Source organism: Mesoplodon densirostris, chromosome 15 (genome assembly GCF_025265405.1).
Source record: "Mesoplodon densirostris isolate mMesDen1 chromosome 15, mMesDen1 primary haplotype, whole genome shotgun sequence".
Taxonomy (NCBI): Eukaryota; Metazoa; Chordata; class Mammalia; order Artiodactyla; family Ziphiidae; genus Mesoplodon; species Mesoplodon densirostris.
The window spans coordinates 16,245,366-16,260,437 of NC_082675.1; the positions used below are offsets into that span (position 1 = coordinate 16,245,366).

Here is a 15,072-nt window from a genome sequence, read left to right on the forward strand (position 1 = left end):
CTGTCTGTTCTCTCTTAAAATTTAACTTTTTCTACCTCTTTCCCATTTTATTCTTCCCTTTACTAATTTTCTCATCCAACTCTCTTTTTTTCCTTCAGTCATTTTCTATCCACCTGTCTATTCTTTTTATCTCACTGTTTCCCAGCCATGTAGCAATAAGGGAGGAAGAAAGGAGCCACCCTGGCTTTCCAGGGGCCTGTTCACCCTTCCTACTCATTCTCAGACTTGTAGTGTGTTTTGATTAGGCACTGAAGAGTTTGTGCTCTGCACAGATAGTTAACAAACAGTGAAATTAGAGAAAGGTTGAATATTAAATTTAAAAGGCTTAATTTTATTCTTACTTTCTCTTTTTATTTAGTTATTTTCTGCAATACAGTGGATACAGTTTGTTATGGCTACTCTGAGGTAAGTTTATTTAACCTCATGTAATGTGACTGTTTTGAACTAGTACAACTAGCAAAACTGGAGACAAGCAAAACTGGAGAATTCTGAAGTTTCTATATTTTTTCCCTGGGGATTTGCTTTTACTCATTAGTTAGAAATGCTGTTCTTTACCATGTTGACATTATCTGATTAATAAAATGTAATAACATCAACAACAATAATAACAAAAAAAACAGATTGAAGGGTAACATCTGAAAATCAAAGGACAATTTGGTCAACAGGATTGATTTGCAAAATAAGTTGTGAAGTGCTCACTTTGGTAGCACATATACTAAAAATTGTAATGATACAGAGAAGATTAGCATAGCCTCTGCTTAAGGATGACACACAAATTCGTGAAGCATTCCATATTTTTAAAACATTTGTGCAGTTTATTTTACATCAATTATATGTCAATAAAGCTGTAAAAAAAAGTAGCAAAAACAAAGGAGCCCCAACTGTCCTGTTTAATGATAGCCTTTTATCTCTGCCAGTGTTATAGGTTCAAGTTCACTTATTGCTTATGCTGTATTCCAGAACATACAGAAATCTCCAGAGGTGAGCAGTCTCTTTCTGTGTTGGATTTGAACTTTTAGTGACTTAGCTTTTGAAATAAAAAAGAGAGGTGTCCCCTATAAATGATGGAATAATGCTATGAATTGCTTGTAAATTTGTCATTTTGATCTAATACATTGAGATATTTTAGACATTGCCTCAAATATCTCCCTTTTCTTTTAAGTAGTTATTTTAACTATAATTTTGAATACCGAGGAATTGACTAAATGTGGATTAGTGGATAAATGTAGATTTTTGGGGGTATGTATTAATTATTAAAGTCAAAGAAACAAAGTATTGTTTGAAGCCTATATTCATTCTAAGCATGGTAGGGTCCTGCCTAGAGGTGAGTTTTCCGATGTTGATATCTTGGTAAAATTGCTAGTGGGGCTGGAAATAGTTCAAAGACTGCTATACAAAAGGTATTTATTTTGCTGTTCTGGCTTTCTAGGCAGTTACAATTTAATGGTGAAAATAGAACAAAAATACATCCTATGTAAAACTATTCATACCAAAAAAGTCAAGTCAGAAACCTTCCTTTTATTGAGGTATAATTGACAAATAAAAATAGTATATACTTAAGGTATTAAAAAAAAAAAACAATCAGGGAGTTCCCTGGTGACCTACTGGTTAGGATTCTGGGCTTTCACTGCTGTGGCCCAGGTTCAGTCCCTGGTCCCACAAGCTGCATGGTGTGCTACCAAAAAAAAAAAAAGATTTTAAGAAAAATGTAACAAAACTGTTTCTCTAATCAGGTCATGTGGCACAAAATTAAGCAAAATGTAGTTTAGGACATGTATGAGAGAGCTTTTGTAAAGTGGAAAATGACACATTTAGCTTAGCTATGGCTAAGGTCTCATAGCTAGTAAGTGTTAGACCTAGAAGTTGAGGCAGACTTATCTTGTTCCAAAGCTTCTTCTCACATACACTTTTAAACCACTGAAATATAATGTCTAATGAAAAGAGAATTTTGAATTTCAGAGGTAGCATGTGACTATGTAAGTAAAACTAGAAAATAGAAGTCTTGATACTGTATTGTCAATTGCCTGCCAAAGTAATCTTAGGCCACACATCTTCCTGTGATGTGGATTTCCCTAATGTTTCTTTCCTGAATGTTTGTTGAAACTTGAGTTCAGATGTGGTTAAGTTAATAAAGTATAAGTTACCTTGCGGAGAGAGGTAAGCAGAGATTCTCAGTACTTACTGACCTTTTGGGCTAGATGGTTATTTGTTGTGGGTGGCTGTCCTACATCTTAGGATATTTAGCAGACTTTACCCAATAGAGGTAGCAGCAACCTTGCTCACCCAGTTGTGAGAACCAAAAATATCTTCAAATATTGCCAAATGTCTTCTGAGAGAGGCAGTCACTCCTGGTTGAAAACCACTGCTCTAGGGTGACCTCTGCCATAACAGTGGGTTAGACCTTTATAAAGATGTGGGGTCTGGTTTGGCCTGGAATGTGACCTTTTATTTCTCTGGCTTCCGTTCTCATACCTTTCACATAACCAGAGCCTGAAGGACCTTAGTAATCATTAATTCAGTGGTTCCTACACATTCTGCTTTTTTGGCGTAGGGAAGATTCCAATTTTTCCAGCTTAAAAATGTCAGCCATGCTCTGCCATTTTCCTTTATTTCTTCATCAAATAACATTTTTAACAGCATAAACACATGGAAGGCATAATCTGAAAAAGACAAAAATTATTAAATTAATGATTATAGTAAATTGGAGAAATCCATGGGAAATCTTTGAGGGGACTAGCTGATTAGACAGTAACTCAGAGAGGCAACCTTAAGAGAGAAGGAAGTAACCCAGGCCAGCCAGTGTTAAAAAAAAAAAAAAAAAACTCGAGGCAGATATACTTTGCTGCACTTGAGTGAAGTGCACTTCATTTCCTTGTGAAGGTCGCTTTTGATATTCTTTGTAACTTGATTTCACTAGAAATATTAGGAAGCAGGGTTTTGGAAGAGTATAAATATGAGTTACTTTAGGTGTTTTACCTTACCAGGTTAGACCTGGACCCAGAACCTCCTTAGAGAAAGCCTTTCACACAATGCATTCCGTCCCTGCACCTTACTTTGCTCTTGATTTAAATGAGACAAGTACAAATATATTTAAAGTTTTTGCTTTCATATTTTGGATCATGTCTTAAGCGTTTTCGTCTTATTACCGTGCACTATGCTGATTGTATTTTTATTTATTTTAATTTAAAAAAATTAAAAAAAATTTATTATTATTATTTTTTGCGTTTTGCGGGCCTCTCACTGTTGCGGCCTCTCCCTTTGCGGAGCACAGGCTCCGGACGCGCAGGCTCAGCGGCCATGGCTCACGAGCCTAGCCGCTCCGCGGCATGTGGGATCTTCCCGGACCGGGGCACAAACCTGTGTCCCCTGCATCAGCAGGCTGACTCTCAACCACTGTGCCACCAGGGAAGCCCTAATTTTTTTATTTTTAAAAAAAATTTTGGCTGCACTGCACAGCATGTGGGATCTTAGTTCCCCATCCAGGGATCAAACCTGTGCCCCCTGCAGTGGAAGCACGGAGTCTTAACCACTAGACTGCCAGGGAAGTCCCATTTTTAAAATTTTTTATTTTTTGTATTTTTCTTAAAGCATGACCTGTATCATACATTTCTCTGTATTACCTTTGACACAGTATCTTGTTAAACATAGAAGGGGTGGAATCTTTTTTAATTTCAATAATAGGTGCTCAGTTAAGTTTTGTTGTTTAATTGATTGATTTTATCTCCTGTTACTAGAACTCATGATTTTCCAACCATGAGTGAAAGTATATAAACCTCTTTTTATCCTTTATTTCTGTGCCAAAGACCTTAGGTGTGTTTTAATGGCCAACAGTTCCCTATATATAAGGCTATTTATTGACTCAATGACCATAACTATGTTCTTGCTCACAAAAGCTGCTTGGCCGCCTTTCTTCTCCAGAGTTTATTTTGTATTCAGTTTTAATTTTTTACCCATTAACAGTTATAAACTTGTGATAGGTCATAGACCAGTAAAATCTATGAATATGCCACCTGGCTGGAACCTTAACAGGCTTCCTTGTAGCAAAGGATATATATTATTAAAATAATAATATCTGGTATTTAGTAAATACAGTTTAAAATATTATTTCACTTGTTTTTGTTTGTGTTAGCCAAAGCAGCTTGACCATTTACCCCTATTAGCAAGGTATTAGCATCTTAACTTTCCTCTCATTTGGAAGAAAAGTATGAGAAAAATTCCCTTTTGTACAGGTGAGGAGATTAGTTCTTATATTAGGTAGTATCTGTTGATAACTTAGTAATTTTTTTGCACGGGGGGCACATCCCAGGGACCGGGCCGGCCTGCGGACCCAGTGGTGGGGGGCACCAAAAATTTTTAAATTTACTTATTTACTGTGAGATATACCAGCCATGGTTTAGAAGGCATAAAACTCATCTATATAATGGATGGCTATAAACAAAACCTGGGACAAGAAATAGGAATCGCTTGTATCCCCAAACATTCCTACTGTGCTCCTTCCCAATCACAACCTCACCTCTAGCAGTAACCACTATCCAGGTTTTTGCTTAATCATTTCTTGGCTTTTATGTACAGTTTTACCAGTAATGTATATATCCCTAAACAATTTAGTTTTGCATTTTTGAACTTGACATAAATGGGGTAACACTATTTTTTGGTATGTATGGCTTTGTGATTTGCTTTTTTCCCTCAGTATCACTTCTGAGATTTGTCCATGGCGTTGTGTACAGCTCTGGTTCATTTCTTTTTCACTGATGCTTAGCATTCTATATTATGAACATACCACAATATATCTATCTGTGCTGCTATAAACAATCTTGCACATGTCTTCTGATGCACACGTGCAAAAATTTCTCTAGTGATTTTACCTAATAACAATATAGGATATTCATATCCCCTAGATAGTTCCAGACTTTTACCAAATAGTTGTGCCAACAGTGTATGAAATGTCCTATTGCTTCATGTTCCCATTAATATTTGATATTGTCAGACTTTAAAAATTTTTGCCATGGGTGTGTAATTTTCATCTCATTGTAGATTGATTGATTGACTTTTGGTCTCCTTATAGTTAATTTTTTAATTTCCTTGATTACTAATGGGGTCAGGCATACTTTCACATTTTTACAGCCATTTGGATTTCTTAAGTACCTGTTCAAATCTTTTGTCCATTTTTTTCTGTTGGTTTTTCTTATTGCTTTGTAAGAGTTTTTGTTTGCTTTGTTTTTTTAAAATAAATTTTATTTATTTATTTATTTTTGGCTGCGTTGGGTCTTCGTTGCTGCCCGTGGGCTTCTGTAGTTGCGGTGAGTGGGGGCTACTCTTCACTGTGGTGCACGTGCTTCTCATTGCAGTGGCTTCTCTTGTTGCAGAGCATAGGCTCTAGGTGTGCGGGCTTCAGTAGTTGTGGCACGTGGGCTCAGTAGTTGTGGCTCATGGACTCTAGAGCACAGGCTCAGTAGTTGTGGCACACGGGCTTAGTTGCTCTGCGGCATGTGGGATCTTCCGGGAACAGGGCTCGAACCCATGTCCCCTGCGTTGACAGGTGGATTCTTAATCACTGGACCACCAGGGAAGTCTGTGCTTTGTTTTTAATATTGTTTGGATACTGGTCCTTTGTTAGTCATATGTGTTAACAAATATTTTCTCCCACTTTGTGGCATGTCTTTTCACTTTCTTTTTTTTTTTTTGCGGTACGTGGGCCTCTCACTGTTGTGGCCTCTCCCGTTGCGGAGCACAGGCCCCGGACGCGCAGGCTCAGCAACCATGGCTCACGGGCCCAGCCGCTCCGCGGCACGAGGGCTCCTCCCGGACCGGGGCATGAACCCACGTCCCCTGCATCGGCAGGTGGACTCTCAACCACTGCACCACCAGGGAAGCCCTTCACTTTCTTTATGGTGTCTTTTGACACAGACATTTTTCATTTGAATGTGGGCAAATTTTTCAACTATTTCTTTTAGATCTTTTTGTGTTTTGCTTAGGAAAAACATCCCCTAACCAGTAATTAAAGACATTGTCCTATATTATCTTTAAAAAAACCTTTATAAATGTTGTCTTTCACGTTTAGGTCTTTAAACTAGTTGGGACCGATTTTTGAGCGTGTGAGGTAGAAAGTAGGGGCCCAATTTAATTTTTATCCATATGGATACCCAGTTGTTCTAGTACCACATTTTGAAAAGACTGTTCTTTCTCCATTCATCTAAAAAGCCACCTCTATCATATATCAGTAGTTTATAGGGGCTTCCCTGGTGGCGCGGTGGTTAAGAATCCACCTGCCAATGCAGGGGACATGGGTTCGAGCCTTGGTCCGGGAAGATCCCACATGCCACAGAGCAACTAAGCCTGTTCACCACAACTACTGAGCCTGCGCTCTAGAGCCCGTGAGCCACAACTACTGAGCCCACGTGCCACAACCACTGAAGCCCACCCGCCTAGAGCCCATGCTCCGCAACAAGAAAAGCCACCACAATGAGAAGCACACGCACTGCGATGAAGAGTAGCCCCTACTTGCTGCAACTAGAGAAAGCCCACGGGCAGCCAAAAATAAAAAATAAATAAACATTTTTTAAAAACCCATTTATATATATATATGCTTAGGCTTGTTTTGGGCTCTCTATTCTGTTCCATTGGTCTATTTGTCCATCTCTGGGCTAGTACCACTGCATCTGCTTTATATTGTGTCCAGCTTTATATTGTTTTGATATGTGTAGGACAAGTCGTCCTCCTCCTTTTTCTTCTAGTGTCATAGTTAACTTGATATTTTGTATTTCAATATCAGATTTAGAGCCAACTTTGTCAAATTCCACAAGAAGATATGTTGATACATAATTGAGATTGCATTTAATCTGTGTATCAATTTAAGGAGAACTGACATTTTCATAACATTGGATCTTACAGTCCATGAGCATGGTATATTTCTTCACCTTAGATCTTTGGTGTCTTTCAATAAACATATTATAATTTTCTCTACAGAGGGGCCAAAACTATTATCAGGAAAGTGGGATTGGGGAGGCCAAAAGGAGAAGGATACTAGAAAATGAGAAAGACAGACTTCAGCAATGCAGATAGAAATTGAAAGACAACATATACAATTCATGCTGATATTTTCCTCCACTTTGACTTTCATTGATATGAAAACCTGTGAAATGAATAAGGTCTTAGGATCTAGTACATAACATGGTGATAATAGTTGATAACACTATTGTACAATTGAAATTTGCTCAGAGAATAGAACGTACATGTTCTCACACACATATGCAAAAAGGTAAAATATGTGAGGTGATGGATGTGTTCATTAACTTGAGGGAAATCCTTTCACAATGTATATGTACATCAAATCATCACGTATACTTTATCTTGCAGTTTTATTTGCCAATTATACTTCAATAAAGAAAAAAGAAAAATGCAAATTAAACTCTATGAAGATTAAAAAATACCTGTTTTCATTTTCTTTGAGTTCTCAACCATATCCTAAAACACTCAGGTGATAATCTCATTTCTTATTGTTAGAAGATGTTGGCTGTGCAGCTAGAGCACTTAAAATTTCCCATTTGTGGTATGTCTACATCACAAAATTTCTCATCTTTTCACTGTTTCCTTGAGGAAGAAGTTCCAATGCTAATACTTCCATGAGTACTCTGGTTCCAGAACAGTTGGGATAGTTGTGATTACAGATTACTTCCTACCTGGAGTATTCTTTTATATTCTGCAGTCAACCAATAGCAGAGGCCCCAGAAAAATTATGCCCAGTTTTCTACTAGAAGGGTAAAACATAAAAGTAATTAATTGTTACATTCTCCTGTCTATATCATTTTTGAAATTATGAATTTTATTCCTTTACAGATAAGGCCACTCATTTATCTGAGCTTCTCTGACCTCCTCCTGGGGATATACTGGCTCATTGAGGCACTTCTCTATGGAACTTCAGCAGCCAATAAGGACATTGTCTGCTATAACTTGCAAGCAGTTGGACAGGTGAGTGCTACTAGATTGTGATAGTACCTTGTACGAAAGGCACACGCTGATTTAAACAAGAAGTGAAGATAATCCATCCTGGGAAGCAGGACCCTTTTGTTTATTGTTACACTTTGAAACAATAACTTTTATTGTTTTTCCCCATTAAAAAACTACTTATTTATTACAGAAAATTTGGGAAATTCAGAGAAGCAGAAAGATAATTAAAATCACCCAGATATAATCATTCTTTAATATTTTATGTATATTATATATTTCCAGTCTTCTTCTCTGTAGGTATATGCATTTTAGAGCAAATAACACATTAATACTTTGTGTAATCTGCTTCTATTATTCAACATAGTGTGACCATATTTCCATGTAATGGAATATATTTCTACATCTTTTGAGATTATTGCATGTTTTTTATTATATTAATAAACATTAACTTTTGGAAATACTACATATGATTATATATGAGTTATATATCTTTCATAGATTTTATCAATGGATTAACCCACATAGTACCATCAGTATATAATGTTTCTGAGACTTGGGATGTGAAAAAAGTAGAGGTTAATATGCAGTCTACTCACTGCTGGATGCTTCCTCTGGGATTTGTTACTAGAGGGGAAATTTGTTTTAATTTAGTAGGAAAATACTAATATGTAATTAGTGGTATGAAATCCATGTACTAATAATATGTTACCTATCTTATATAGATTTATTTATTTTTTTAAACACGTGAGTGGGTTTTTTAATTTTTATTTAGGCATTGGGTCTTCGTTGCTGTGCGCACGATTTCTCTAGCTGTGTCGAGTGGGGGCTACTCTTCGTTGTGGTGTGCAGGCTTCTCATTGCTATGGCTTCTCTTGTTGCGGAGACAGGCTCTAGGCGCACGGGCTTCAGTAGTTGTGGTGTGCAGGCTCAGTAGTTGTGGCACATGGGCTTAGTTGCTCCGCGGCATGTGGGATCTTCCCGGACCAGGGCTTGAACCCGTGTCCCCTGCATTGGCAGGCAGATTCTTTCTTTTTTTTTTTCGGTACGCGGGCCTCTCACTGTTGTGGCCTCTCCCGTTGCGGAGCACAGGCTCCGGATGCGCAGGCTCAGTGGCCATGGCTCACGGGCCCAGCCGCTCCGCAGCATGTGGGATCTTCCCGGACCGGGGCACGAAGCTGTGTCCCCTGCATCGGCAGGCAGACTCCCAACCACTGCGCCACCAGGGAAGCCCTGGCAGGCAGATTCTTAACCACTGTGCCACCAGGGAAGTCCCTCATATAAATTTAAATATCTTAGAGACGTACTTTACTCAATCCTGATAATAACCTCATAAATTAAATAGAGTTAAGGCTGTATTGTTTTCTCAGATAATAATAAAAACCCATATTGTATCTGAATAATAATATTATAGTCTTAGAAGTAAAAAAAAAAATCTGCATTGGAATCTTGGACCTGATTAACTTGGTAATCTTATGCAAGTACTTAATCTTTCTGAACTTCAGTCTCCTAAATCTGTAAAATAGTCATTAATAATATTTACCTTGTGCTTGGCACAGATGTGATTAAAGTTACTTTATTTTTTTGAACTTTATTGAGCTATATATTTAATAAACTACATGTATTTAAAGTGTACATTTTTTACATATGTATGAAATCATCACCACAATCAAGATAATAAACATTCCTATTTCTATCACCCCCCTGCCAAATTATTTCAAGTATTTTTTCCTTAACTTCATAGACTGGATGCATTGTGATAGTTGTTTTTAAAAATATTGGTTGGATGTTTCCAATATCTGGCTCACTTCTAAATTGGTCTTCTCCCATGAGAATGAGTGACATCTTTCTGTCCTTTGTATATAGAATGTAATTTTTGTCTCATCATCTTTAGGCAGTGGTTCAGATCTTAGTCTAATTCTCTAAGCCTTGGCTGTGCTGGTTTGGGACTGTCATGTGCATGCATGGTGCAGGGGTGAGGCTGGGACTTGTATGGAATCACACACAGAATTAGGGCATCTTCTTTTCTGGCTCTATCATTTCTGGGATTCCCCCCACACTTTCCTGCCTGAAGAAAGCCCTTCTCTAGTTTCTATAGGCTAAAAGATGGGATTTTATTAGAGTTTTAGGTGCCTACATTGAGCAGCCTCACGATTGGGGTACACACTTGAGGCAAAACTGTGAGAGAGAAAAAGAGAAAAAGTTTGGGAAACATTTCTTGCAGTTCACTTCTCCACATTTGACTCCCTTCTGTAATCCACTTGCTTTTTTTTTTTATTTTTCAGAGTCCTCAAGTAGTTGATTTTTATATTTTTTCCAGAGTTTTTGTTTGTAAGCAGTGGGAGGGATGGGCTGTAGAGTGCTTAAACACAGTAGCTTATTTATTTAGTCAGTTAATTTTATTTTTTTAAATTGTGGTAAAATACATGTAACATAAAATTTACCATTTTAATCATTAAAAATTTGAAAGTTGTGGTAAAAATACATAACATAAAATTTAATGTCTTAGCCATGTTTAAGTGTACAGTTCAGCAGCATACATTCACATTGTTGTGCAACTATTACCACTATTCACCTTCAGAAATTTTTATTATCCCAAACTGAAGAACTCTGTATCCTTTAAACAATACCTCTCCATTTCTCCTACCTTCCAGCCTCTGGTAACCACCATTCTACTTTCTGTCTCTATGAATTTGACTACTCTAGGTACCTCATATCAGTAAAATAATACAGTATTTGACCTTTTGTGTCTAGCTTGTTTCACTGAGCTTAATGTCTTCAAGGTTCATCCATGTTGTAGCATGTGTCAGAATTTCTTTTTTTTAATTTATTAAGGTGTTGATTTATAATATTATATTAGTTTCAGGTGTACAACATAGTGATTCAATTTTTTAATAGATTATACTGTTTAAAATTATTATAAAATATTCTATATTTTATAATATTCTCTGTGCTTTATAATATATCCTTGTGTCTTATTTATTCTATACATAGTAGCTTGTACCTCCTAATCCTCTACCTGTTTCTTGCCCCTCCCCCATCCTTTTTCCCACTGGCAGCCACTTGTTTATTAGGTATATCTGTGAATCTGTTTCTGTTTTGTTATATTTATTTGTTTTATTTTTTAGATTCCACATATAGGTAAATAACATACAGTATTTGTCTTTCTCTGACTTATTTCACTAAGCATAATACTCTCCTGTTCCATCCATGTTGTTGCAAATGGTAAAATTTCATTCTTTTTTATGGCTGAGTAATTCCATTGTATATATGTACCACATATTTTGTATCCATTCATCTGTTGATGGACAATTAGGTTTCTTCCATATCTTGGCTATTTTAAATAATGCTGCTTCATGAAGATTGGGGTGCCTATCTTTTCAAATTAGTGTTTTCTTTTTCTTGGATATATACTCAGGAGGGAAATTGCTGGATCATATGGTAGTTGTATTTTTAGTTTTTTGAGGAACCTCCATACTGGTTTCCAGAATGACTGAGTCAGCTTACATTCCCAAGAACAGTGTACTAGGGTTCCCTTTTCTCCACATCCGTAACAACATTTGTTATTTGTGGTCATTTTGGTGACAGCCATTCTGACAGGTGTGAGACAGTATCTCATTGTGTTTTTTATTTGCATTATCCTGATAATTAGCAGTGTTGAACAATTTTTTGTGTGCCTGTTGGCCATCTGTATGTCTTCTTTGGAAAAACGTCTATTCAGGTCTTCTGCCCATTTTTAAATTTGGTTGTTTGGTTTTTTGATATTGAGTTGTTTGAGCTGTTTATATATTTTGGATATTAACTCCTTATCAGACATATCATATGCAAATATTTTCTCCTATTCCATACGTTGTCTTTTCATTTTGTCAGTGGTTTTCTTTGTTATGCAAAAGCTTTCAAGTTTAATTAGGTCTCATTTGTTTATTTTGCCTTTGTTTCCTTTGCATGAGGAGACTGATCCCCAAAAACGTTGCTATGTCAAAGAGTGTTCTGTTTGACAGAACACTCTGTTTGAGTGTTCTGTTCTGTTTTCTTCTAAGAGTTTTATGGTTTCCTGTCTTACACTTAGGTCTTTGATCCATTTTGAGTTTATTTTTGTATATGGTGTGATGAGATGTTCTAAAATCATTCTTTTACACGTAGCTCTCCAGTTTTCCCAGCACCACTTATTGAAGAGTGTCATTTCCCATTGTATATTTTTGCCTCTTTTGACAGATTAATTGACCATAAATGTGTGGGTTAATTTCTGGGCTCACTATTCTGTTCCATTGATCTATGTGCCTGTTTTTGTGCCAGTACCATACTGTTTTGATGACTGTAGCTTTGTAGTATAGTCTGAAGTCAGGGAATGTGATACCTCCAGCTTTGTTATTTTTTCTCAAGTTTGCTTCGGCTATTTGGGGTCTTGTGTGGTTCCATATAAATTTTAGGATTATTCGTTCTCATTCTGTGAAAAATGTCATGAATATTTTGATAGGGATTGCATTGAATCTGTAGATTGCTTTGGATACTATGGACATTTTAACAATATTAATTCTTCCAATCCATGAACATGGTGTGTCTTTCCATTTCTTTGTATCATCTAAAATTTCCTTCAGCATTTTGTAGCTTTAAGAATATAGGTTTTTCACCTTCTTATTTAAGTTTATTTCTAGGTATTTTATTCTTTTTGATGCTATTTTAAATGGAATTGGGTTTTTTTTTTGCTTTCTCTTTCTGATAGTTCTTTATTAGTGTATAGAAAACAACAGATTTCTGTATATCAATCTTGTGTCCTGCAGCTTTACTGAATTCATTGATGAGGTCTAACAGTTTTTTGGTGGAGACTTTAGGGTTTTGTATATGTAGTATCATGTCATCTGCGAATAGTGACAGTTTTACTTCTTTCCTTCTAATTTGGAATCCTTTTATTTCTTTTTCTTGTCTGATTGTTGTGGCTAGGACTTCTAATACTACGTTGAATAAAAGTGGTGAGAGTGGGCATCCTAGTCTTGTTCTTGATCTTCAAGGACATGCTTTCAGCTTTTCACTGTTGAGTATAACGTTAGCTATGGGCTTGTCATATATGGACTTCGTATATTGAGGTACGTTCTCTCTATAGCCAATTTGTGGAGAGTTTTTTTTTTTTTTTTTTTTTTTTTTTTTGCGGTACGCGGGCCTCTCACCCTTGTGGCCCCTCCCGTTGCGGAGCACAGGCTCCGGACGCGCAGGCCCAGTGGCCGTGGCCCACGGGCCCAGCCGCTCCGCAGCATGCGGAATCCTCCCGGACCGGGGCACGAACCCATGTCCCCTGCACTGGCAGGCAGACCCTCAACCACTGCACCACCAGGGAAGCCTTGTGGAGAGTTTTTATCATAAATAGATGTTGAATTTTGTCAGAAGCTTTTTCTGCATCTATTGAGATCATCATATGATTTTTATTCTTCTATTTGTTAATGTGGTGTACCACATTGACTGATATGTGGATCTTAAACCATTCTTGCATTCAGGAATAAATTCCACTTGATCATGGTATATGATCCTTTTTCTGTATTGTTGAATTTGGTTTGCTAATATTTTGTTTAGGATTTTTGAAACTATATTCATCAGAGATATTAGCCCATAACTTTCCTTTTTTGTAGTTTGTCTAGTTTTGGTATCAGGGTAATGGTGGCCTCATAGAATGAATTTGGGAGTGTTCCCTTCAATTTTTTGCAGTGATTTGAAAATGATAGGTATTATGTCTTTATATATTTGGTAGAATTCCCTTGTGAATCCATTTGTTCCTGGACTTTGTTTTGCTGGGAGTTTTTGGATTACTGATTCAATTTCACTACTATTGATCAATCTATTTAGGTAATCCGTTTCTTCTTGATTCAGTCTTGGAAGATTGTATGTTTCTAGGAATTTATCCGTTTCTTCTCAATTGTCCAATGTGTTGGCATATAACTATATGTAGTATTCTTTTATTATTTTTTTTAGGTTTCTGTGATATGAGTTGTAATTTCTCCTCTTTCATTTCTTATTTTGCTTATTTGGGTCCTCTCTCTCTCTTCATTAATGAGCCTGGTTATAGGCCTATCAGTTTTGTTTATCCTTTCAAAAAAACAGCTCTTGGTTGCATTGATGTTTTCTATTTTTTCTTTTTGCTCTCTCATTTATTATATCCTCTTTGATCTTTATTATTTCCTTCCTTCTGCTGACTTTGGGTTTTGTTTGTTCTTATTTTTCTAATGCCATTAGATGGTAGTTTAGGTTATTTATTTGAGATTTTTCTTCTTTCTTAAGGTAGGCCTGTATCAATATAAATTTCCCTCTTAGAACTACTTTTTTGCCTTTTGTAGATTTTGGAATTTGTGTTCTTATTTTCATTTGTCTTGAGTTATTTTCTTTCTTCCTTGATTTCTTTATTGATGCAATTGTTTTTTAGTAGCATGTTATTCAGTCTCCATGTGTTTGTGTTTTTCCTATTTTTATTCCTATAATTGATTTCTAGTTCTGTATCATTCTGTTCAGAAAAACTGCTTGATATAATTTCTTTTTTCTTTTTAGTATTTATTTATTTGTTTTTGCTGTGTCGGGTCTTAGTTGTGGCACGTGGGATCTTTGTTGCAGCATGTGGGATCTTTCGTTGCAGCACACAGGCTCTTCGTTGAGGTGCCCGAGCTTCTCTAGTTGTGGCATGTGGGCTTCTCTCTCTAGTTGTGGCACATGGGCTCCAGAGCACAAAGGCTCAGTAGTTGTGGCATGTGGGCTTAGTTGCCCCACGGCATGTTCAATCTTAGTTCCCTGACCAGGGATCAAACCTACATCCCCTGCATAGGAAGCCGGATTCTTAACCACCGGGCCACCAGGGAAGTCCTAATTTCTGTACTCTTAAATTTGTTGAGACTTGTTTTGTGGCCTAGCATGTGATCTATCTTGGAGAATGTTCTGTGTGCACTGAGATGCCTGAGAGCCACACAGTGAGGTTATGGGGAGAGAGAAAGCATGGACTTTGGGCTCTACTTTTGCTAGTGTTTGAGGTTGGAGTGTCTAGGGTTTTGAAGGTTTACTCTTTATTGGCTAATTTACAGCCTAAGAGTAGGAATTAAGGGAAGGGAAGGGAGAAGTGGATCACTCAGTGGTCAGTTAATCTAGGTTACTCAG

At 37.0% G+C, this 15,072-nt stretch overlaps 1 protein-coding gene and 1 non-coding gene across 5 annotated transcripts in view; both read left to right on the top strand.

Annotated features, from left to right (window-relative positions):
• TMEM116 (transmembrane protein 116) overlaps positions 1-15,072 on the top strand; it is a 134,199-nt gene that overhangs the window by 12,184 nt on the left and 106,943 nt on the right. For all 4 annotated transcript variants that reach the window (XM_060118246.1, XM_060118248.1, XM_060118247.1 and 1 more), the window contains 3 exons: positions 359-405; positions 918-981; positions 7,837-7,968. In XM_060118246.1, coding sequence (XP_059974229.1) covers positions 392-405; positions 918-981; positions 7,837-7,968 — 210 coding nt within the window. In that variant the 5' untranslated portion in view covers positions 359-391. The remainder of the gene's footprint in view (positions 1-358; positions 406-917; positions 982-7,836; positions 7,969-15,072) is intronic.
• On the top strand, positions 692-799 carry LOC132503338 (U6 spliceosomal RNA). The gene has a single exon (XR_009534586.1). It is a non-coding gene; the product is annotated as a U6 spliceosomal RNA (small nuclear RNA).